Genomic DNA, 25,081 nt, shown 5'->3' with positions numbered 1-25,081 from the left:
AGTGGGTCAGAAGTTTACATACACTCAATTAGTATTTGGTAGCGTTGTAATTAAATTGTTTAACTTGGGTCAAACATTTTGGGTAGCCTTCCACAGGCTTCCCACAATAAGTTGGGTGAATTATGGCCCATTCCTCCTGACAGAGCTGGTGTAACTGAGTCAGGTTTGTATAGGCCTCCTTGCTCGCACACGCTTTTTCAGTTCTGCCCACAAATTTTCTATGGGATTGAGGTCAGGGCTTTGTGATGGCCACTCCAATACCTTGACGTTGTTGTCCTTAAGCCATTTTGCCACAACTTTGGAAGTATGCTTGAGGTCATTGTCCATTTGGAAGACCCATTTGCAACCAAGCTTTAACTTCCTGACTGATGTCTTGAGATTGCTTCAATAGATCTACATCATTTTCCTACCTCACGACGCCATCTATTTTGTGAAGTGCACCAGTCCCTCTTATAGCAAAGCACCCCCACAACATGATGATGCCACCCCCATGCCTCACGGTTGGGATGGTGTTTTTCGGCTGGCAAGCTTCCACCTTTTCCCTCCAAACACAACAATGGTCATTATGGCCAAACAGTTCTATTTTTGTTTCATCAGACCAGAGGACATTTTATGATCTTTATCCCCATGTGCAGTTGTAAACTGTAGTCTGGCTTTTTCATGGCAGTTTTGGAGCAGTGGCTTCTTCCTTGCTGAGCGGCCTTTCAGGTTGTCAATATAGTACTCGTTTTACTGTGGATATAGATACTTTTGTACTCGTTTCCTCCAGCATCTTTACAAGGTCCTTTGCTGTTTTTTTGGGATTGATTTGCACTTTTCGCTCCAAAGTACGTTCATCTCTAGGAGACACAACACATCTCCTTCCTGAGCGATACGACAGCTGCGTAGTCCCATGGTGTTTATACTTGCATACTATTGTTTGTACAGATGAACGTGGTACCGTCAGGCGTTTGGAAATTGCTCCCAATGATGAACCAGACTTGTGGAGGTCTACAATTTTTTTTTCTAAAGTCTTGCTGATTTCTTTTGATTTTCCCATTATGTCAAGCAAAGAGGCACTGAGTTTGAAGGTAGGCCTTGAAATACATCCACAGGTACACCTCCAATTGACTCAAATTATGTCAATTAGCCTATCAGAAGCTTCTAAATCCATGACATTTTCGGGAATTTTACAAGTTGTTTAAAAGCACATTCAATTTAGTGTATGTAAACTTCTGACCCACTGTGATTGTGATACAGTGAAATAATCTGTCTGTAAACAATTGTTGGAAAAATTGCATTACTTGTCATGCACAAAGTAGATGTCCTACCCGACTAAAGTTTGTGAACAAGAAATTTGTGGAGTGGTTGAAAAACAAGTTTTAATGACTCCAACCTAAGTGTATGTAAACTTCTGACTTCAACTGTATTTTACATTAGTTTTCTTGTTGTTTTTAGTCCAACCCTTCAGCTCCACTCAACCCTCATCTAATTTCTTAACATCATCCATTTTTGTATTAAATTTGCCATATATTTTTTAATTGAGCTGAGATGTTTCACAAAAGTTTTGAATCTTTCTATTCTCATAGTTTCTACAGATTGTAAAAAAAAATATATATATATTATTATATTGTTGATCAATTAACTATGACTTTTAGAATCACCCAGCAGTGCTATTTGCAGAGTTAGCTCCAGGTAAATGTTGCAATTCTTCAGCTATTCTTCAGGACAGTACCAAAACATATATATATATATATATATATATATATATATATATATATATATATATATATATATATATATATATATATATATAGATATATATATATATGTGTGTGTTCTTGTCACGCCCTGACCTTAGAGCTTTTTATGTCTCTATTTTGGTTTGGTCAGGGTGTGATTTGGGTGGGCATTATATGTTCATTTGTCTGTTTTGTGTTTCTTTGTTTTGGCTGGGTATGGTTCTCAATCAGGGACAGCTGTCTATCGTTGTCTCTGATTGGGAACCATACTTAAGGTAGCCTTTTCCCACCTGTGTTTTGTGGGTAGTTGTTTTCTGTTTAGTGTTCTGCACATGACAGGACTGTTTCGGTTTCTCACTTTGTTATTTTGTTCTAGTGTTCAGTGTTAATAAATCATGAACACTTACCACGCTGCACTTTGGTCCGATCCTCCTCCAGCAGACGACCGTTACAGTTCTATTGATTGCAAGAATTTTGTATAATAATTTAAATGGAAAAACTCTTAAGTTTTGAATCCGTCGTCATTTTGCGAATCAGTTCATATTTCAAGCGCCATGGAATCGGCAAATCGAAAATCTATTCCCAACTATTTTGCAATCCATATGGCACAGCTGTAAATGTTTTGGTCCTTGAATTAAACTTTTTATTTATTTATCACAATTGTCTTCAACCAATGTTGGTCTATAACGCAGGGCCGACAGAAGCTCCTATTTCCCCCTTGCATCTTCCATTTTTGGTAATGTTGCAATTCGTTGGTTCTACTTTTGAGTAGAGCAGACATTTCCATATATTTTTGTTAGCTGCATGTGTGGCATAACTCCACCAGTCCTATTTAGGATATAATTTACAAAGATTACACCATCCTAAAAAATGTAATTCCCATTAAATATATTAAATTAGTTTATTTGAGTTGATCCATTATTGTTGTATTATTCAAAGTATTTAGACCCCTTGACTTTTTGTTATGCTACAGCCTTATTCTAAAATAGTTTAAATTGTTTTTTCCCTCATCTACACACAATACCCCATAATGACGGAGCAAAAACAGTTTTTTTTAGAGATTTTTGCAAATGTATATAAAAAAAAATACAGTTACATAAGTATTCATGACTCTTTACTTTGTTGAAGCACCTTTGGCAGCGATCACAGCCTTGAGTCTTCTTGGGTATGACGCTAAAAGTTTGGCACACTTGTACTTGGAGTTTCTCCCATTCTTCTCTGCAGAGCCTCTCAAGCTCTGTCAAGCTTGATGGGGAGCGTCGATACACAGCTATTTCAGGTCTCTCCAGAGATGTTCGATCGGGTTCAAGTCCGGGCTCTGGCTGGGCCACTCAAGGACATCCTGTAGGGATGGTGCCAGGTTTCCTGCAGACGTGACGCTTTGCATTCAGGCCAAAGAGTTCAATCTCGGTTTCATCAGACCAGAGAATCTTGTTTCTCATGGTCTGAGTCCTTTAGGTGGCTTTTGGCAAACTCCAAGCGGGCTGTCATGTGCCTTTTACTGAGTAGTGGCTTCTGTCTGGCCTCTCTACCATAAAGGCCTGATTGGTGGAGTACTGTAGAGATGGTTGTCCTTCTGGAAGGTTCTCCCATCTCCACAGGGGAACTCTGGAGTTCTGTCAGTGACTATCAGGTTCTTGGTCATCTTCTCCCCTGATTGCTCAGTTTGGCCGGGCAGCCAGCTCTAGGAAGAGTCTTGGTTTTTCCAAACTTCTTCTTTTTAAGAATGATGGAGGCCACTGTGTTCTTGGGGACCTTCAATGCTGCAGAAAGATCTTGATACCCTTCCCCAGTACTTTGTTGAAGCACCAATCCTGTCTCGGAGCTCTACGGACAATTCCTTCGACCTCAAACTGTAGCTTAATTTTTGCTCTGACATGCACTGTCAACTGTGGGACCTTATATAGACATCCGTGTGCCTTTCAAAATCATGTCCAATCAATTGAATTTACCACAGGTGGACTCCAGTCGAGTTGTAGAAACATCTCAAGGATGATCAATGGAAACAGGATGCACCTGAGCTCAATTTCGAGTCTGCAAAGGGTCTGAACACTTATTAACATAAGGTATTTCTGTTTTTGTTTTTTAATGCATTTGCCAAAATAAAATAAAATACTTTTTGCATTGTCATTATGGCTATTGTGTGTAGATTGATGAGGAACAATATTATTTAATACATTTTAGAATAAGGCTTTAAAGTAACAATGTGGAAAAAGTCAAGGGGTCTGAATACATTCCAAATGCACTGTAGGTAAACTGGGTTATTACTAAAGAGTTAATCAGGGTGATTTTTCCACAGACAGGTATTTTCCTTTCGGTGGTAGCAAGATTTTATCAATTCTTGCTCAATTTCTAATAAAATGTATTGCAGTGAGAATTTTATTTCCTACGGGATATGAAAACTGAGTATGTCCACATCATCACCAGACCATTTTGTTGGTAAACTACATAGTAATGTCAAAGTTGTATTTTTTTGTGATCCAATACATAATATAGTACATGTATCATAATTTGGTTGTAATCCGAAGAGGTTACAAAAAGTATCTAGATCAACCTCAGTTCATGAACTGATCAACCTCAATTCATCTTTCAATCACCCACGTGGGTATAACCAATGAGGAGATGGCCCGTAGGTATCTGCTTCTATAAACCAATGAGGGGATGGGAGTCAGCGGAGTCAATCACCACCTTCCGGAGACACCTGAAACCCCACCTCTTTAAGGAATACCTAGGATAGGATAAGTAATCCTTCTCACCCCCCCCCTTTAAGATTTAGATGCACTATTGTAAAGTGACTGTTCTACTGGATGTCATAAGGTGAATGCACCAATTTGTAAGTCGCTCTGGATAAGAGCGTCTGCTAAACGACTTAAATGTAAATGGGAGAGGCAGGACTTGCACTGCGTTCAGCGTCACAAATAGAACTAACTTCTATTTTAGCGCATGGCAACGCAGACGCTCAGTGGTGCTCGCGAGCAGAGTAGGTGCAATGATTGAGTAAAATGCATCTGTACATTTATTTTGCAAAGCTCGAAAATGCGACACGAGCAGTGTGGTTAGCATGTCAGCCAAATAAATAATCGATATTTCAATATTTTATTTGGAATGGCAAGGATGATAACCCTGGTACAGTCATCTTTAGGGACAGTTCTTTGTGTACTTCTGTGGTCTGAAGTGACCTTTTATGACTGGATCATCTATTAGTGTGTGTAACGGCTTTCTTCCGCTGAAGGAGAGGAGGACCAAAATGCAGCGTGGTTAGAGTTCAACATGTTTAATAAAGACCATACGAGAACACTACAAAATACAAAACAACAAATGTGAAAACTCAAACAGTCCTATCTGGTGCAACGACACAAAGACAGAAGACAATCACCCACAAAATACCCAAAGAACATGGCTGCCTAAATATGGTTCCCAATCAGAGACAACGATAAACACCTGCCTCTAATTGAGAACCAATCTAGGCAACCATAGACTTCCATAAACACCTAGACGAGACAACACCTCATAAACATACAAAACCCCTAGACCAGACAAAACACATAAATCCCCCATGTCACACCCTGACCTAACCAAAATAATAAAGAAAACAAAGATAACTAAGGCCAGGGCGTGACAGTGTGACAATTTTAGGTCCCCTATTAATCAAGGATCTGGTGAGGGGAATGACGGTTGAATATCCAGGACACTCTCAAAATATATATAATTGCAATTCATAGAGTAAAAATATTCATTTCACAGATATATTTATAAGGAGGATAAACCTCTCTGAGAACACTGGATTAATGAGGGTAGATGATGGTTTTATTCCCAATAGATTTTAAGATGAGTTTAGAAAATGCTGACACAGATCATTTGAAATTAGTAAGAAAACTCTAAAGGGGAGCACATCCTCAATCTACTCATATTTTATAATAATTGCATGATATTACTAATAGAAAGTAGTACTATGATAATGGATCAAAAAGTGTAACACCATCCCATTCGATTATATTATATTCCATTCTACTCTAGCAACATAGTGCTTCTTAGTCAATTCACACTAACAGCGGGGCCATAGCCTCAGGCCGGTCAGAACCAGATTGAGCCACCCCAGTTAACAGTGGATAATATCTGGCTCGCATGGTTGTCTGTCTCTCTGGACAATGTGCCCTGTGGTAAATTACATGACACACAGACAGACAGCCCACTCCCTCCAGGCTATTGCCTACTCATCATGGCTTATGACAACTTTTATTGTCTTAGCTAGTGAATGATGAAACTGAGAGCTTGTGCTGGAGTTGAGGAGTGTGAGGTAATGCAATACTGAAGTCTGTCGGAAGTTTGGACCAATCAGATGAAGTTGAGAGTGAGAATGCACATGTCACATGGCATCATCATAATGAGTAAGGGAGATATGACAATTGTGGTAAGTTATTGTACTACAGGCTGCTTCTGCAAGGTCCACATAATATTAGCAGACTATACTGGATTTGTCTGGATTGTTCTGTATTTGCACCAGGCACTTTACGATCAAATGCATTGGGAACATTATAATGACAAAAGACTACTGAAGCATACAGACAGCCTACCCCATAAATACATATTCAATAGGGTCACTACACATGTTGTGGGAAAGGATGGGTATATAACATGAGCATGCATATCACTTTGAACTTGAGTAAACACAAACTGACTTATTTCATTTGATTGAGCATGGTGCGTTCCATGTCAGAGAGAAAGTAGCCTAGGCCTATTCTATGGAACCAAGACATTATCAAATTCAATTCCAGGCTATTTTTGTGGACTGTGCTTATAGGCAGTCCTGATTATTATTGTTGGGAGAAGTAGGCCTAGGATACATAATTTCAGAGTTATTTTCGCAGTTATGTTCATTGGCTAAACGAGAAGAAGAAAGAAATAAAGGGAGGCAGTTAGGGAGGCAGTTAGAAACGCTCCGTGGGCTACAAGCTGCAGTGCCTCCTCCCTACAGCATCGCTAAACGAACAAATGAGGCATGACGTCAATGTTGTGCCTGAGCGCGCGCTGGTTGGTGCGCTCGCGAGCGCTTCTGACGGTCGTTCTGTATTGAAGCGGTGTAGGAGAGTGAGAGTTTACAGCTGCAGCATCACTTCCTATAGCGCACCCAAACTGCGAGGACACCACTTCATCCGAAGCAAACCCATTGGAGTGTACAATCACCTGCGAGGCTGTGACTGCACTTTCTCTGAAGCAGACAAGAACCCAACGAAATATTTTATTTATTTATTTATTAGCTACGAAAGGGAATGCCATCTATAAATATGAAACTGGAGATGGTGACCATTATCGCCTGCGAGGTAGATACCGACGTGTTTACGTCCGACAAAATGCAGGTAGGCCAAAAGTTTCATAAAACCGTACGTTCAATATATTGATTATATTTTTCGTTTTGTGCTCCGAATTACGCATGACCGTATTTTCTGCATGGCCCAAAGTGCCTGTCTTGATGACGTTTTATGGAGTCACCCGTTCAACATGGATATTTATCAATGAAACCGCAGTTCGTCAAGATGCACGTCTTGAATGCGCATAGTTGTCCTCGATTTCATAATTGATTGACGTTTGTGGGGTTGCAGAAGTGGGGACGGGAGGGCGGACAAAAAATCCTCATGCAGTAGCCTATACTTTTTTCACTGTATGCGCTTCAGACCACATCTCACCACAGATCAGTTTTGGTACGCAAGTTACGTGGTTAAATGCGAAGGGGGGTTATCGAATTGAACTTGAGGAGGAGCGCTGAACGAAATTCAGATTTCTTTTAGACGCAGTGTCGGAGTCGGACCCCCCTCAACCCTCCCTTTTTCAGCATTGCAGGGGCGCCAGATAGCGAGACTGCTACTTTAGGGAGCGCATCGATCGAATCCAACCGTCACCGGGCAGACGATGTCGGTACTTATATGCCCAAACGTTGTAGCCTTGGAATAAGAAAGTGCTAATAATTCATTGAAATGCGGCACATGTGTTCAAATGGTTCATTGTGGATCACGGCTGGCAATTGTATTGTCCATTGCAGAGAACAGCGCGTGCCGTGCAAGAACAACAAGGTATTAGGAGACTAAGTCTTTCCTAAATACAGTTATGTAGTCTGAACAGAGGTCTTATGCTATGAAAAAGTAAACAGTAGCTCTGCCATGGCCTCAATAAACACAGACATTATGCATGTGTACTCGTGCACACACACACACACACACACACACACACACACACACACACACACACACACACACACACACACACACACACACACACACACACACACACACACACACACACACACACACACACACACACACACACACATCTCCGACTCCAAAAACAAAGCACCTTTATTTTTTTGACATTCAAACCTAAGCTCTACATATCCTAACTCTTCACCTCACTGACTCCCAAAACCCTACTACCACCTTTTGCCTGGGGATGCTCGTGAAAACATGCAATGCAGGGGAGCACGCGCAGGCTCATGTTGGAATAGATGGCACAAAGAACAGGACTAATCCGTGTTTCTGGCAGTCTGGGCACGAGAGGACAGGGGTTTGGGGGGAAAGATTAGCGGGGCATGCACGTGGTTGGGGAACACTGATTGAGATCATCTCTCCCAGGCAGCTTGCGGTTTGGTTCATTGTTTTCAAATATCATTCAAGGAGGCCTCATCTGTTGTCTGTGTGTTCTTTCTCTCTACCTTTATTCATCCAAAGCAGTGGTCAACAACCTTTTCTGAGTCAAGATCATTTTCACAGTCTAAAAGCAAGCTGAGATCTACTGCTCAGATTTGTACTTTTTATATTAACCTCACACAAACAGTTTTGTAGAAATTAGGTTTGGGCAGTAGGCCTAGCACATTACCACAGCATATTGGCTATATGATTGGCCTGCAAATATTGTTAATCAGACCATATTATATTTCAAAACTCGAGCTTTGATAACAAAATATATCACAGTGAGTTACTGTGGAGCATGAATTGAAATGGCTTGCGAAAGTTTTCATCCCCTTCTGCATTTTTTAAATTTTGTTGCCTTAACCTGGAATTTAAATGGATTTTTGGGTTGTTTGTATCATTTGGTTTACACAACATGCCTACCACTTTGAAGACACAAAATACTTCTTTATTGTGAAACAAACAAGAAATAAGACAAAAAACAAAACTTGGGCCTGAAATAATTATTCACCCCCCCAAAGTCAATACTTTGTAGAGCCACCTTTTGCAGAAATTACAGCTGCAAGTCTCTTGGGGTAAGCCTCTATAAACTTGGCACATCTAGCCACTGGGATTTTTGCCCATTCTTCAAGGCAAACTTCTCCAGCTCCTTCAAGTTGGATGGGTTCCGACTGGTGTACAGCTATCTTTAAATCATACCACAGATTCTCAATTGGATTGAGGTCTGGGCTTTGACTAGGCCATTCCAAGACATTTACATGTTTCCCCTTAAACCACTCGAGTGTTGCTTTAGCAGTATTCTTAGGGTCATTGTCCTGCTGGAAGGTGAACGTCTGTCCCAGTGTCAAATCTCTGGAAGACCAAATACAGGTTTCCCTCAAGAATTTACCTGTATTTAGCACCATCCATCATTCCTTCAATTCTGACCAGTTTCCCAGTCCCTACAGCATGATGCTGCCAACACCATTCTTCACTGTGGGGATGGTTTTCTCGGGGGTGATGAGTGGTGTTGGGTTTGCATCAGATATAGCGTTGATGGCCAAAAAGCTACATTTGCCTAGAGTACCTTCTTCCATATGTATGTGGAGTCTTCCACATGTCTTTTGGCAAACAAATGCATTTGCTTATTTTTTTCGTTAAGCAATGGCTTATTTCTGGCCACTCTTCCATAAAGCTCAGCTTTGTGGAGAGTAGGGCTTAAAGTGGTCCTATGGACAGATACTCCAATCTCCGCTGTGGAGCTTTGCAGCTCCTTCAGGGTTATCTTTGGTCTCTTTGTTGCCTCTTTGAATAATGCCCTCCTTTCCTGGTCCGTGAGTTTTGGTGTGCGGCCCACTCTTGGCAGGTTTGTTATGGTGCCATATTCTTTATTTTTTTACAATAGATTTAATGGTGCTCCGTGGGATGTTCAAAGTTTCAGATATTTTTTTTATAACCCAACCCTTATCTGTACTTCTCCACAACCTTGTCCCTGGCCTGTTTGGAGAGCTCCTTGGTCTTCGTGGTGCTGCTTGTATGGTGTTTCCCTTGCTTAGTGGTGTTGCAGACTCTGGGGCCTTTAAGAACAGGTGTATATATATACTGAGATCATGTGACACTTAGATTGCACACAGGTTGACTTTATTTAACTAATTGTGTGACTTCTGAAGGTAATTGGTCGCACCAGATCTTATTTATGGATTTCATAGCAAAGGGGGTGAATACATATGCACCCACCACTTTTCCGGTTTTACATTTTTGTATATTTTTTTAAAACAAGTAATTTTTTAAAATTTCACTTCACCAATTTGGACTATTTTGTGTATGTCCATTGCATGAAATCCAAATAAAAATACATTTAAATGACAGGTTGTAATGCAACAAAATAGTAAAAACGCCAAGGGGGATGAATACTTTGCAAGACACTGGTACCTGCATCTGAATGTCAACAAGGTCAAATCACGACGTCGGTGATCTTCAGGTCTCAAAATCAGAGCTCTAGAAAGATGCCAGAGTTTCCGACTTGGAATTCCGAGTTTCCTCCAGTGAGACTGGCCAGAGAGAGGGGACACAGTCTTCCACCTGATGGCGAAGCTCGAGTCACACCGCATCTGCCTCATGCACGAAATCATGTTGTTCCTATGACCAGAGAAAGTTAAATATTCGTTAATATTAAAATCGTCATGACGAGCTGCTAATAATAACAATACAATGCAGGGCTGTCGATACTTGGCTACTCATTCATTGCAGCTTCAGCCCGAGCGGAAGTACGGAGAAGTGCGTTTTGTAATAGTGTTGAATGAAACAGTGACAGTGCTGAGTATAAACTTAAACATGAACTCACACATAAAAACAGCAGCTCTTTGCTGTATTCGTTGAGTCTCTCTGTGGTCATAGTTTTAAAAGTTAGGCTACTAGCCTACGTAATTTCATATTAAACTTGGCTGTGGCCAGGGTCATGGAAGTTCTGTAGCCACGGTGATTTGAGCTATCCGATTGGGCAGCGCAGTAGGTGCACTCGATTTCGTCACAGATATGCCGTTCCGCCGGGTAGGCGGAGTTTGTCTCATGGGAACACTTTACTTACTCGGTTGGCGACCACTGATCTAAAGTAACATAAATATTATAGCATGGAGTTTGAAGCTATAGCTGAGATATAAATGTTACCCAGCTAGCACAATCTAGAGGCGAAAGAAACGCACACCTATTTAGGCGAGGTGCTGGCTAGCGGAGTGGAACACTTTTAAAAAATTGAGGAGAGCCGCACACTCTAGGAGCTCAGATGTAAAATGATTTATGTCCAACCTTTCGACAGACAAGCTGTCTTCATCAGGGTATAATGACAAACACTGCGGAATGACTCATTTATATAGTGTCAAAAGACACACACAGGTGTCTGTAATCATGGCCGGGTGTGGCCTGATATCGTTGGTTAATTCTCATATATTAAAATAGCATACAAAAAATATAAATGAATAGATACGATTTGGCTACATGAGCCTACAAACATTTACAATAGCACAATCATCAGAAGAATGGCTTCAGATCAAAGTTTACGTTGAGACAGCTAGCACAAAACATTCCTGTAACGTTTCCTAAAGGTTCTCCTTTGGTTATTCGAAAAACAACTTTCCCGTTACGTTCTGGGAACGAAAATGTGTTAGCCGGATAGGCCATCTTGTTGAGGTGTCTTGCCTTGAGCCAAGGAGCCTGTGTAGGAATTGAGGGACAGTGTGTGATGATATTGTTGCTGGTTAATACTGATACAGTGTCTGGTTGTGTATGATACTATGCTGTCCATCTGGAAGTGTGGTTCATAGCCAACCTAGAACTGAGACTGTTCTAATTCTACCATGCAGACTATGAAATATTAAGGAATTGCTACCTACAATATCCTACTAAGAGTATATCTAGCTCTGGTCCAGGCAGGCGTTAATGTACGTTCCTTTACTAACAGTGTTTGTAGAGGAATATGCAATAATGCCCCTGGACCATAGCTAGCTTTTAGCTTGCAGTCTATTTCGAGATGATTATACTATGTTTTTCCGATTGCCACTGGTCTAGGATTAGTCAGTCAGAAGGACCGGTTGGGTCTTTTCTCAATAGTATAGGCTGAACCTGTGGCTTTCGGTTAGTAATGCCAATTGATAGCCTGGTCCCTGATCTGTTTGTGCTGTATTGCCATCTCCTATGGTTATTGTCATGCCATCGCAAACAGATCTGGGACCGCGCTAGTTAATTTAGTGCTGTGCCCAGTGTTTTTATGCGAGTGACGCTAACGGGTGCTTACAGGGTTAGTTTAAGTATATGGCTGGCCTTAGCAGTTGCTATAGGACTTGCGATAGCTGATGCATTAGTCTGTGTGGTGGTTTGTAACACTGTTACCTGGAGAATATAGAGCAACATCAGCAGATTAAATGTGAAGATCACAGGAATGAGCTACATGAACAGGCTCTCTCACATGTTAGACAGCATATACACATACAAACATGCACACACGCGCGCACACAAATGAACATAGAAAGTACAAACACACAGACACATGCAGATGGGCAGTAATTCTGTTTCAATGTATTTAAATGACTTCTGAGTATTTTGTAACTTGAATTTCATTGGGCTGAAATACACTCCACGGTATTTTGTAACATGATACCTTCGAGAGCTGTAATTTCTATACCATTTTCTTTTTTATAGCAGTTCACATTTTGTGGCTCACTTTCATGGTATCAAAGGTCTGATGACACTATGGTGTGATAAAAGGGTCTGCTAAATGAACTAAATATACATGTACACTACCGTTCAAACGTTTGGGGTCACTTAGAAATGTCCTTGTTTTTGAAAGAAAATCCGATTTTTTTGTCCATTAAAATAACATAAAATTGATCAGAAATACAGTGTAGACATTGTTAATGAAAAAATGAATGTTGTCTATCAACAATGACAAGCCACCGGGGTATGACAATCTGGGTGGAAAATTACTGAGGATAATAGTGGGCGATATTGCTACTCTTATTTGCTATTTTTTTTTCAATTTAAGTCTAGTGTGTGCCCTCAGGCCTGGAGGGAAGCAAAATTAATTCTGCTACCCAAGAATAGTAAAGCCCTCTTTACTGGCTCAAATAGCTGACCAATCAGCCTGTTACCAACCCCTAGTAAACTTCTGGAAAAAATGGGGTTTTACCAGATACAATGCTATTTTATAGTAAACAAAATTACAACAGCACTCTCATTGAGAAGGACATTCAACAAGCACAGCACTTAAACAAATGCTTTGTTAGACTTCAGTGCAGCTTTTGACATTATCGATCATAGTCTGCTGCTGGAAAAAGTTGTGTTATGGCTTTACACCCCCTGCTATATTGTGGACAAAGATTTACTTGTCTAACAGAACACAGAGGGTGTTCTTTAATGGAAGCCTCTCCAACATAATCCAGGTAGAATCAGGAATTCCCCAGTGTAGCTGTTTAGGGTCCTTACTGTTTAGGCCCCTTACTAACGACTTTGAGTAAAGCCAGTGTGTATGCCAGTGTGGATGACTCAACACGATACAAGTCAGTTACTACAGCAACTGAAATGACTGCAACACTAAACAAAGAGCTGCTGTTAGTTTCCGAATGGGTGGCAAGGTATAAGTTAGTCCTAAATATTTCCAAAACTAAAAGCATTGTATTTGGGACAAATCATTCACTAAACCCTAAACCACAACTACATATCATAATAAATAATGTGGTAATTGAGCAAGTTGAGGTGACTAAACTGTTTTGGAGTAACCCTGGATTGTAAAACTGTCATGGTCAAAACATATTGATGCAATAGTATCAATGGGGAGAAGTATGTCCATGATGAGGTGTTGCTCTAACTTCTTGACAGCACTGTCAACAGGGCAGGTCCTACAGGCCCTAGTTTTGTCGCCCCTGGACTACTGTTCAGTAGTGTGGTCAGGTGCCACAAAGAGGGACTTAGGAAAATTGCAGTTGGCTCAGAACAGGGCAGCACGGCTGGCACTTAAAAGTACACAGAGATCTAACACTAATGATATGCTCATCAAACTCTCATGGCTAAAATGGAAGAGAGATTGACGTCATCACTATTTGTTTTTGTAAGAAGTGTTGACAAGCTGAATGTACCAAGCTGTCTGTTTAAACTACTAGCACACATCTCGGACACCCATATGCATACCCCACAAGACATGCCACTAGAGGTCTCTCCACAGTCCGCAAGTCCAGAACAGACTATGGGAGGCGCACAGTACTACATAGAGCCATTACTGCATGGAACTCTATATGGAACTCTTTTCCACATCAGGTATCTGATGCAAGCAGTAGAATCAGATTTTTTTTAAACAGATGAAAATATACCTTGTGGAACAGCGGGGACTGCGAAGAGACACACACAAATGTACAGACACACGCATACATTGTAATATTGTTGTATGGTGGTATTATACATGTTGTATATGGCAGCAGCTAATGGGGATCCCTAATAAATACAAATACAGGAGAAGCATTTGAACATATTTTTTCTTAATCATCATTTTTTTTGTTGCAATAATGCATTCTCGAACATGTACACTTTCATGTGCCTTAATAACTAACTTGTATTCCATCTGTAAATACAAATAAAATTGTTAAATTACGAGCCTAGTTGGTTTAGCCACGGAAAAAGACAGGAACCTTTCCGCTAATCTTGATTTACTGACATAATGGATGGGCTGGACATGCCAGGAGATGAGTGTGGATTAGTCTGCCATGTAGCAATCTTCTGTCTATAACTTGAGCTGCTCAGTATGTGTTGATAGTCCTTTCTACTGCAGCGTTTTTGAAAGATATAACGTTCGCCATCGAGAACTACAAAAGTTTTACTACTTTCTCAACAACATTGATGCCCTGTATAGCAGGCGCTATCGACAGATCAGTTGGAAAAAGTAGTGATGGGCTACTTTCTGCACACGCCACGGTCAGTATGACCCGGAGTGACTTGACACAACGCTGGCCAAACAAGATGTAGCTTGAAACAAAACAGAGATCAATGGCCGTGAGGCCATTTACATGGGTAAGAGTCTAGCTACATTTTCCGATATTATACGTTTCAAATTATTGCAGGAATTCGTTTTCATTTCAAGTTAAAGCGTACTGTTAGCTAGCAAACGTTAGCTTGCTCGCTCGCTAGCTAACATTACATGTATGATCTGTGTAGTAATATTATTCGAATCAGAAACAGTTTGCATTGATAGTTATAGCCTAATGTTAGTTAGCTAACATTGAACCTAGTTGGTTAGCTTGATCTACCTGCCAATTCATACTACAGCTATGACAATGTTTGTATTGGTAGTAGTATGAGTTGAGATGATTCCGGTTCATTGTTTAGCTAGCTACATGTCTAAACAAAAGACTCCACTTTACCAGATTATTACATGACCATCAAGTTAGCCAGGTGTGTCTGGGAGTGATTATGGCCATCTATTGTATTTCATGAACATGTGTACATGTCTAGACAATAATGACCCATCCATTTAGCTAGCTGTGGCTGGGGGATGGTTATAGCATTTCTTTCACATGACCCATCAATTTAGAGAAGTATGTCTGGGTAAGCATCATCTAATAATGATAAAATGTTTATCAAATATTTTTATCTGGACATTTTCTGTTTTTGATATTGATACTTTAAAAGTAACCATTTCAATGTACTGTTTACACCTTCTGTATCCTGTTAATGTGAATTTGATATTATGTGTGTTTACCACAAACGGTAATGTGAAGAAGAACATGGCCTGCACCAAAGTCAGATTAGGATATATGCTAAGGATAGATAAAGTGTATTTTTACCTGGAGTTTTACCTTATTTGTAGACTACTACTTTTAGTCTTGTTAACTACACTACTTACTCTGTTTAGCATATGGCCTCACATGTGAATCCTTAAAGAGATGGGGGAGGATAAGATTTAAGAGGGTGTGAACGATGCTGAATGGGTGGAAACAATGAAGAGCTCTGCAGTAGGTGTACCGGACCATTCAAGGGCCATTTTCTCAAAAGTGGGGTCATAGTTTATCAACTTTCAAAGCAGAATTATTTTCACATTGTTCCTCAACTGCAGTGCATGATATACTATTTTCTAGTCTTTACTTTTATCCAATGTAAAAAAAATACCATTAAAAATGTTGCTACATAGGACTGAATCCAGGCAGAGGGTCACAAATAACTTCCCCTTATAGTGTGGCTCAGTTGGTAGAACATGGTGCTTGCAACTCCAGGGTTGTGGGTTTGATTCCCACGAGGGACCACTATAAAAATGTATGAACTCACTACTGTAGATTGCTCTGGACAAGAGTGTCTGCTAAATGACAAAAATGTAAAACAAGTGAAAAAAGAAACAACACTATGTGACCTTCACACACATGCACAAACACACTCCACATACATTATATAGGATCACGTGCACATGCTCTCTCTCTTTCACAGTAGTGACAGGATGGAAAAAGATAATTGTTGTATATTCCCTCTGTCAGCAAACCTCCATCCTTCCAGACTAAATCCCAGGCCTGTAGAACCCTACTTTCTTTCCATCAGCATTTGTGGTCTGCCTGTCTGTTCCCAAGCCTATCATCATAACAATGGCAGCTGTCTGTGTCACTTGTACCTCTGCCTACCGCCCTGGAAACTCAGGGGAGAGCTTTGAGGAGCCACATCTTTTTTTGATGCCTGTTTTGGTCTCTTGCCTATTTATCAAGCACGTACCAACTGTATATTCAATGTGGATGTGTCAAAACGTCACGTATGAAATTATATTTGATTGAAAACATGGAACATTTGGATTGTTGTTTGGCTTGCTTTAGTAGGTCATCGTATCATCTTCAAAAACCTGCATTGATTTTTAAAAAATCTATCCATATTTCAAACAATCAGCAACCTATCAGCAAGGTTGCACTCAGCAAGCCCTCACAAAGCGCAGGCACTTGCTCGATGATATAACTATTCTGAAACAGCTCTGTAGAGGTTTGCATTGCTACAGTAGAGATATAACAAACGGCGTGTGTCAGTCAAACAGGTATAGCAGAAGGGGAAAGAGTGGAGGATGAAGCAGATGGCCATATTATGTTCTGTCCAGGTGGGAAACCAGATCTGGCCCTGGCAGGTGGACAAGGCCTAGGCCCCTGGTCCACCTGTGTATAACTCTGATAGCCTAGTCCAGAGGAGGGGGCTCAGGTGTTCACCGCTCTCAGTCTGTGGATATGTCGATCTGGGCCACGGTCGTCTCACATTCCCCGAAACCTTAGAGAGACTCTGGGTCTCAGGTGTCACGTAAAAGGTTAGGACGATGTCCGCTGGAGTGACATAGAAGAAAAAAAAACACAAAGAATAAAAGTCTTGTCTCCAACTCCGACTTCTATCGTTGGCGTTGCGTCGGGATACAAGAGCCAAGACAACAGGGTTGTGAGATGCTAAGGTGAAGGCTAAAGGGAAAAGCTTTTTATCCACTGAAGTGGAGAATTTTTGGGATCAATGGCAGGATGACATGAGGTCTAGTCACTTGATGTTTTATTCATGGCTACCACTTTGTTGCCATGTAAAAGCATCATCTGAAATGAACGTTTCAGAGCTTTAATTTGGATAAGGCATCAGTGCCTTTACATCGCACAGTATGCCAATAGAACCAGCCCCATTTTTAAAAATGTAATTCAAGGAGCAAAATCTATTTATATTTATGAAAATGTTCATATTTTGAGTCTCCGCTAGCAAGGGCCATTGTAAGCTCAACGGAGTCATTCAATTTGTGTAGTTGGAGTCCTACCATCATGATTGGTGCAATACTTAATAAATAATATCAAGTGAACGATGGTTTAGAGTAGGCGTTAATGATGTGGCCGAGGATATGGATACTGGATATAGTCGTCTGTCAATCTGCCAGTCGGTCAGTCTGTCAGTTAAATAACCTCTACAGCGTTCAATAGTCCTGAATTACCGCGTTAAAAAGAGATGGCACAAATCTTCAGACCAGGCCATTACTAGATCTAGCTCAACAACCAAGGTGACACAAAGCGACACGCGAGGGAGAGAGCTTCATTACATTTGCTGCTGAGGCGTAAGGTGAGAGTGACCCACCATCACAGCATCTTCTGGAGGATGTTGTCATGGTTATGTCAACCATTGGAAGTTTGGAAAGGATATTGATGATGAAGATTATGAAGGAAATTGTCTTCCACAGTGAAATACCTAAATGACAGATTGGTAAAAGGATTCATTTCTCCCCACAGTTATAAACTGATTTCAATCTATGAAGTACAGAGCGAGTCATCAGAGGCCATTACGTCTCACTCGTCAAAACCATCAGCGTTTCCAATTTAACAACTTTGTTTCTATATTTAGGGAGTTTTCATACCCCTCCAATTACTGTTATTGGTAAAGGATTCTATCGACTAAATGTAGCTACTTTTCAGGCTGCCTTTGGGGAGTTTTGACAGGGGGTTTCTATCGTTTTGATAGCATTTAGTGAATTTTCCCACTAAATTCTGCCTCAAACCAGGGTGGGAGAAGCTGTTTGTGCAACAGAAGTCACAGCAACGGCAGAGAAGCACAAGGGGGGGGGGTGTGCGGTGGGAGAGGGGGGCGAAAACGGACTGCAGCAAGCAAGGCAAATTGGTGCAGTGACGTTGTCGCGGCAACAGCTAAACGTAATCTAGCCATTTCTAGCGACAAAAATCAAGGGGCCAATAGCGGATCTCACTGAAAGAAATGGTTGGCAATACTGGATACTGTTCCCACTCCCGTATTGATCCCATAGCAATTGCATGGCCGGTTTTGGCTGCTTTTTAGTTGCCCGCTTTGCAGCGCTGAAGGCTAGGCTAAGAGCATAGTGCAGCTAGATCTGAAGCATTAGCATATGAGGCTCTAGGTAGCCTTACTGTCATTTGTTATGAGTTGTTTTGCTGCATTGTTGTTTTGTAGCGCTGGAGACTAGACTAACATGCTTTTTACACTGGCCACACGCACCAGACGCGATCATGACACTCGGGTTAAAATACAAAAAACTACTGAACCAACTATATTAATTTTAGCGGCAGGTCGAAAAAAACACATCAAACATTCATGGACATTTAAGTACCTATCTGTTGCTAGCTAGTTTGGCCTGGGAGATTAATATTGGTTTACCTGACATGCATATGGTCCTCTTTTTTAGCTGCTTCTTTGTAGAATTTTGACTTGGAGTCATACAAAATCGTGGGGTTCTCTACGACGATTAATAGACACATGTAAAAAAGAAAATCTAGTTCGTTTTTAGTTATTAATTAATCTTTCAAGCATCCACGTGGGTTTGTATCTTCCTGATCCGTGTTCTATTTTAGCGTTTAGCTACACACGCTCTTTCACGTGTGTGGGTGAAATTATGGAATAACATGTATGTGCACATTTATTTTGCAACAGTCCAGACCAAATCTGAACCAATCATATATGTCTATGTATCACAGGTTTGGACAGCAGATTAGAGGAGTGCAGTACAGTTCAATACATTATAGTCATGTATAGTACAGTACGTTACAGAGGACAGTAAAAGTATAGTTCAGTACATTAAAGTACAGCATATACTGTACTGTACCCCACTTTACTGTTCTGTTCTCTAATGTACTCTACTGAACTAAACTGTACTGTGCTGTACTGTATAATGTGTTGCCCAAACTTGTGAAACAAATACTTCCGGTCTGGACTGACCAAATGTGGTCTTGTTTGGGGGCGGAGCTCATTCAAATAATACCCAGCTTACTTTGCAAGTGTTGTTTTTTTACATGTATTTTTCTGACTTACAGTCAGTGGATAAACAACCACATATCACATTCAGAGCAACAAAAGCCTTTCTGTAACTGTTACTGAGAATGTTATTGTAGTTGTGTTCTTTTTTATAAAAACAATGTTGGTCTGAAAACTTTGAAAATGATCATTGCTAGTTTTAAAGCTTTAAAAAAAGTTACATAAGTGCATGTGACAGATGGGAGGCAACTTTTCCTTTAAGCTGCGCGGGTGCGCCCACCTCCTCCTGGCACAGAATAAATGCCATGTTGCGCAGAGACGCAAGAGTTCGAACTTTACTGAGTTCACCCCATTAGCTTGCACTACATAGATCAATGTTTTTTTCTGTGATCGAATCAACATGATATCTGCCCCTTTTCAATGCAACAAACCAAGACAAAATCTAACTTTGCAAGATTGAGGATGTGATTTTGCTGTAGACAGAGCCAGAGCAACGGAGTAGAATTCTATTGACAGGGGTGGCCCCATGAGCTGTCTTTCAGTCACCCACGTTTGAATGCACTTTTCAGATCAGATCAAATTGTGAGTGTGCACATTTGTTGATATTATTTGCTCATTAGTGAGTTATTAGCCCAGAGCTGCCAGTCTGTAAGAAGCTGCCAGAGCTGTCAGCCTACATGGAGCAGCCAGAGCAGCCAGAGCCGCCAGTCAGCGTTGAGCAGCCAGAGCAGCCAGTCAGCATGGAGCAGCCAGATCTTTCAATCTGCCAGGATCCGCCAGTCAGCCAGACTCTTCCAGATCTGCCAGTCAGCCAGACTCTTCCAGATCTGCCAGTCAGCCAGGATCCGCCAGTCAGCCAGACTCTTCTAGATCTGCCAGTCTGCCAGACTCTTCCAGATCCGCCAGTCAACCAGACTCTTCCAGATCCGCCAGTCAACCAGACTCTTCCAGATCCGCCAGTCAACCAGACTCTTCCAGATCCGCCAGTCAACCAGACTCTTCCAGATCTGCCAGTCAACCAGACTCTTCCAGATCCGCCAGTCAGCCGGGATCTGCCAGAACTGCCAGTCGGCCAGGATCTGCCAGTCGGCCAGGATCTGCCAGTCAGCCAGGATCCGCCAGTCAGCAAGGATCTGCCAGATCCGCCAGTCAGCCAGGATCCGCCAGTCAGCCAGGATCTGCCAGTCAGCCAGGATCTGCCGAAACCACCAGCCAGCCAGGATCTGGTAGATCCATCAACCTGCCTGAGCTTCCTCTCACTCCCGAGCTTCCTCTCACTCCCGAGCTTCCTCTCACTCCCGAGCTTCTTCTCACTCCCGAGCTTCCTCTCACTCCCGAGCTGCCCCTCAGTCCCGATCTGCTCCTCAGTCCAGTCAAAGTATTTTGTGTTTATCTTCATTTATTTGGTCAGGCCAGGGTGTGGCATGGGTTTTTGTATGTGGTGTGTATGTATTGGGATTGTAGCTTAGTGGGGTGTTCTAGTTAGGTCTATGGCTGTCTGAAGAGGTTCTCAATCAGAGGCAGGTGTTTATTGTTGTCTCTGATTGGGAACCATATTTAGGCAGCCATATTCTTTGGTTATTTGGTGGGTGATTGTCCTTAGTGTCTTTCTTTGTTCTTTGTTCTGTGTGTATGTGCACCAGTATTAGGCTGTTTCGGTTTTCATTACGTTTATTGTTTTTGTAGGTTTTGTATTTAGATTCGTGTTACGTTTGTTCATTAAACATGGATCGCAATCAACACGCTGCATTTTGGTCCGACTCTCCTTCACACCTAGAAAACCGTTACAGGAATATAATGTTTTCTGCATTGACATGTAGAAATAAATGATTGTATGTACTGTTGAAATTTGGCCAAAGAAACAATGACCCAAAAAATATGTACTGTATTTTCAACGTCCGTAAAATACGTTCGTTTAAAAGTCGGGAAGAGATGTATTTTCAACTTTCAATCAGAACCAAAAAATAAATGTGATTTTAACGTTTGGAAAAGTATTTTTAACTTAATTTTGCTCACTGGGTAAGGCTTAAGTGCTGCTAGGCGAAGGTGTGTTTTGTCTGTAGCATTAGCATATGAGGGAAAAGCTATCCACTCTGAGGTAAATGCTCATTATAGCGTCTGTTGGAGTTATCCAGACTAGTCTGTGCTTAGTGGTTCCCAGAGGCGCCAACCTCAGGCCTCACCCAGTGTGTCGATCTTCCCACTGGAAGACTCAGACAGTAAACAAGCATTAGTCTGGGCACTAACACCCTCCTCCCTGCTCTACAAGCCAGTACCAGGGGATAACATTGTGCTAACACCAAACAAACACTCCCATCATTCATTATGACATGCATTATTTTCCAACTGTGAAATTCTAATCTAGACTCTTTCAAAGCTACCTTTTTCTACCAACTGCCACCTTATTGTCTGGTAGGTGAGATTAGAGATGTCTCCTCTGACTTGAGGAAGTGTAGTTTGTATGCGTGCATGAGAGAGTGTGTGTGTGTGTGTGTGTCCGCACACACAAAGATAACAGGTGGATCACTCAACTGCTCCCATCATCCCCTGACCTGCTTTGATTGGCTCCAGCTCAGCCGACAGGGGGACTGTAATTAAAAAAGATTGTTGGCACACTTAAGAGATAGATTTCCTTAATTATTTCAGCACACTCTATTTTTAGTTTAAAGTCCTTCCTGAATCCCTCCGGGCGGCATGGCCTAGATTGTTGGTTTTCACCCAAATCTCCCGCAGTGGATGAGAGTCTCTTCAGTTTGTCCTTAAATAAAGCCCTGCCTCAAGGGAACGCTCTGATTACCAGCTGACTTGGCGGATATCGGTTTTTGGCTAGCCATCCAGGGTCATATTAGGGCACACTATAGCAAAATGTTTTGCAACTGAAAACTAAAAACCAGTGTTTCTTATTGGACATGTTCAGGTAGGCCCTCTCTGTTTCAGTCCGCTTTCTTCCATTTGGTGCTTAATGAAAACAGCCCGGGCTATAAACAAGTTCCAAACTGGTAGACTACAGCCAGCGACTGCTCTCTCCACTCTCTTGCTATTGAACGCTCCCCTGCCTGCTGATTTTAACTCCATTATGTAACGTGTCAGCCGATGGAGTGTGCAGCCGCGGAAGGGTTTTACGATGTCTTGCATTGTGTGATCTGTAAAATGACAGTAGGCCCATTAGTCGAGAGGGCTTTTCTTTGGATGAGTGTCGCTCATGCATTTATCAGACATGGAGGATCAAGGCAATGTTATGGAGAGATGACAGCCATCAGTTTATTTCCACCGATAAGGCATGTTCAAGGCTTATGTCATCAGAAAACATTTAGTCAACATTATGTTGATTATGCAAATATTAAATGTCTGAGGCTTTAATACAGATTATATTTTATATATATATATATATATATATATATATATATATATATATATATATATATATATATATATATATATATATATATATATATCAAATCAAATCAAATTTATTTATATAGCCCTTCGTACATCAGCTGATATCTCAAAGTGCTGTACAGAAACCCAGCCTAAAACCCCAAACAGCAAACAATGCAGGTGTAAAAGCACGGTGGCTAGGAAAAACTCCCTAGAAAGGCCAAAACCTAGGAAGAAACCTAGAGAGGAACCGGGCTATGTGGGGTGGCCAGTCCTCTTCTGGCTGTGCCGGGTAGAGATTATAACAGAACATGACCAAGATGTTCAAATGTTCATAAATGACCAGCATGGTCAAATAATAATAAGGCAGAACAGTTGAAACTGGAGCAGCAGCACAGTCAGGTGGACTGGGGACAGCAAGGAGCCATCATGTCAGGTAGTCCTGGGGCACGGTCCTAGGGCTCAGGTCCTCCGAGAGAGAGAAAGAAAGAGAGAATTAGAGAGAGCATATGTGGGGTGGCCAGTCCTCTTCTGGCTGTGCCGGGTGGAGATTATAACAGAACGTGGCCAAGATGTTCAAATGTTCATAAATGACCAGCATGGTTGAATAATAGTAAGGCAGAACAGTTGAAACTGGAGCAGGAGTATGGCCAGGTGGACTGGGGACAGCAAGGAGTCCTCATGTCAGGTAGTCCTGGGACATGGTCCTAGGGCCCAGGCCAGTTGACACTGGAGCAGCAGCATGGCCAGGTGGACTGGGGACAGCAAGGAGTCATCATGTCAGGTAGTCCTGCGGCATGGTCCTAGGGCTCAGGTCCTCCGAGAGAGAGAAAGAAAGAGAGAAGGAGAGAATTAGAGAACGCACACTTAGATTCACACAGGACACCGAATAGGACAGGAGAAGTACTCCAGATAAACAAACTGACCCTAGCCCCCCGACACATAAACTACTGCAGCATAAATACTGGAGGCTGAGACAGGAGGGGTCAGGAGACACTGTGGCCCCATCCGGGGACACCCCCGGACAGGGCCAAACAGGAAGGATATAACCCCACCCACTTTGCCAAAGCACAGCCCCCACACCACTAGAGGGAAATCTTCAACCACCAACTTACCATCCTGAGACAAGGCCGAGTATAGCCCACAAAGATCTCTGACACGGTACAACCCAAGGGGGTATATATATATATAAATACAACCCAAGGGGGTATATATATATATAAATATATATATATATATATTTATTTATTTTCAAGCAGTAGGGATAATTACTGCTTGAACTTTGCTATATACTTCTATGTTTACAGAATCCAGTGCAGCCCTGCAGTTTCTGTATTATCCTGGTTTGGCTGCTGCACCTCGTGTGTGTGTGTGTGTGTGTGTGTGTGTGTGTGTGTGTGTGTGTGTGTGTGTGTGTGTGTGTGTGTGTGTGTGTGTGTGTGTGTGTGTGCGTGTGCGTGTGTGTGTGTGTGTGTGTGCGTGTGTGCGTGTGTGTGTGTGTGATTACTATCCTTGTGGGGACCAGAAGTCCTCACAAGGATAGTAAAACAAAGAAAATTCAGACAAGTGGGAACATTTCGCCAGTCCCCACAAGAAGAAAAGGCTATTTTAGGTTTAGGACTTATGGTTACAAATATGGTTAGGGTTAGAGTTAAGAGTTAGGGGTTAAGGTTAGCTTAGGTTAAGGGTTAGGGTTAGAGAAAATAGGATTTTGAATGGGAATCAATTGTTTGGTCCACACAAGGATAGTAAAAAAAATGTGTGTGTGTGTGTGTTTACTCGGCTAGCAAAGCAGTATGGGCCCGGCTAATCATCACTGAGCCATATGCTAATCTAAACAAACTCACTCATACTTTTACATAACACAGCATACAGCCACATAGTGAGTGTTTGTGTGTTCCTCTCTCATCCACACTAACACCGTAGAGACTGCTAATTTAAATTCCATTTCTAATTAATTTCCTGTCTTCCTATCTGTGTCATCTTGGTGCTGATGAATGTGAGTCAAGGCAGTGTCCCGTTGTTACAGCCGTGACAGCTTTTCCATTACCATCAGGAAAATGACCGTCTCATTACCCACAG

General features: G+C 41.6%; 1 protein-coding gene across 1 annotated transcript in view; it reads left to right on the top strand.

The window, feature by feature from the left end:
• The first annotated feature begins 6,777 nt into the window (after window positions 1-6,777).
• Window positions 6,778-25,081, top strand: part of rcan3 (regulator of calcineurin 3) — a 55,447-nt gene continuing 37,143 nt past the window's right edge. The window contains exon 1 of the mRNA XM_046366418.1: window positions 6,778-7,078. Coding sequence (XP_046222374.1) covers window positions 6,992-7,078 — 87 coding nt within the window. The 5' untranslated portion in view covers window positions 6,778-6,991. The remainder of the gene's footprint in view (window positions 7,079-25,081) is intronic.

This window comes from Oncorhynchus gorbuscha, linkage group LG10, assembly GCF_021184085.1.
Source record: "Oncorhynchus gorbuscha isolate QuinsamMale2020 ecotype Even-year linkage group LG10, OgorEven_v1.0, whole genome shotgun sequence".
NCBI lineage: Eukaryota > Metazoa > Chordata > Actinopteri > Salmoniformes > Salmonidae > Oncorhynchus > Oncorhynchus gorbuscha.
Note: the sequence above shows the minus strand (reverse complement) of the source record. Positions and strands in the feature narration are given on the sequence as shown.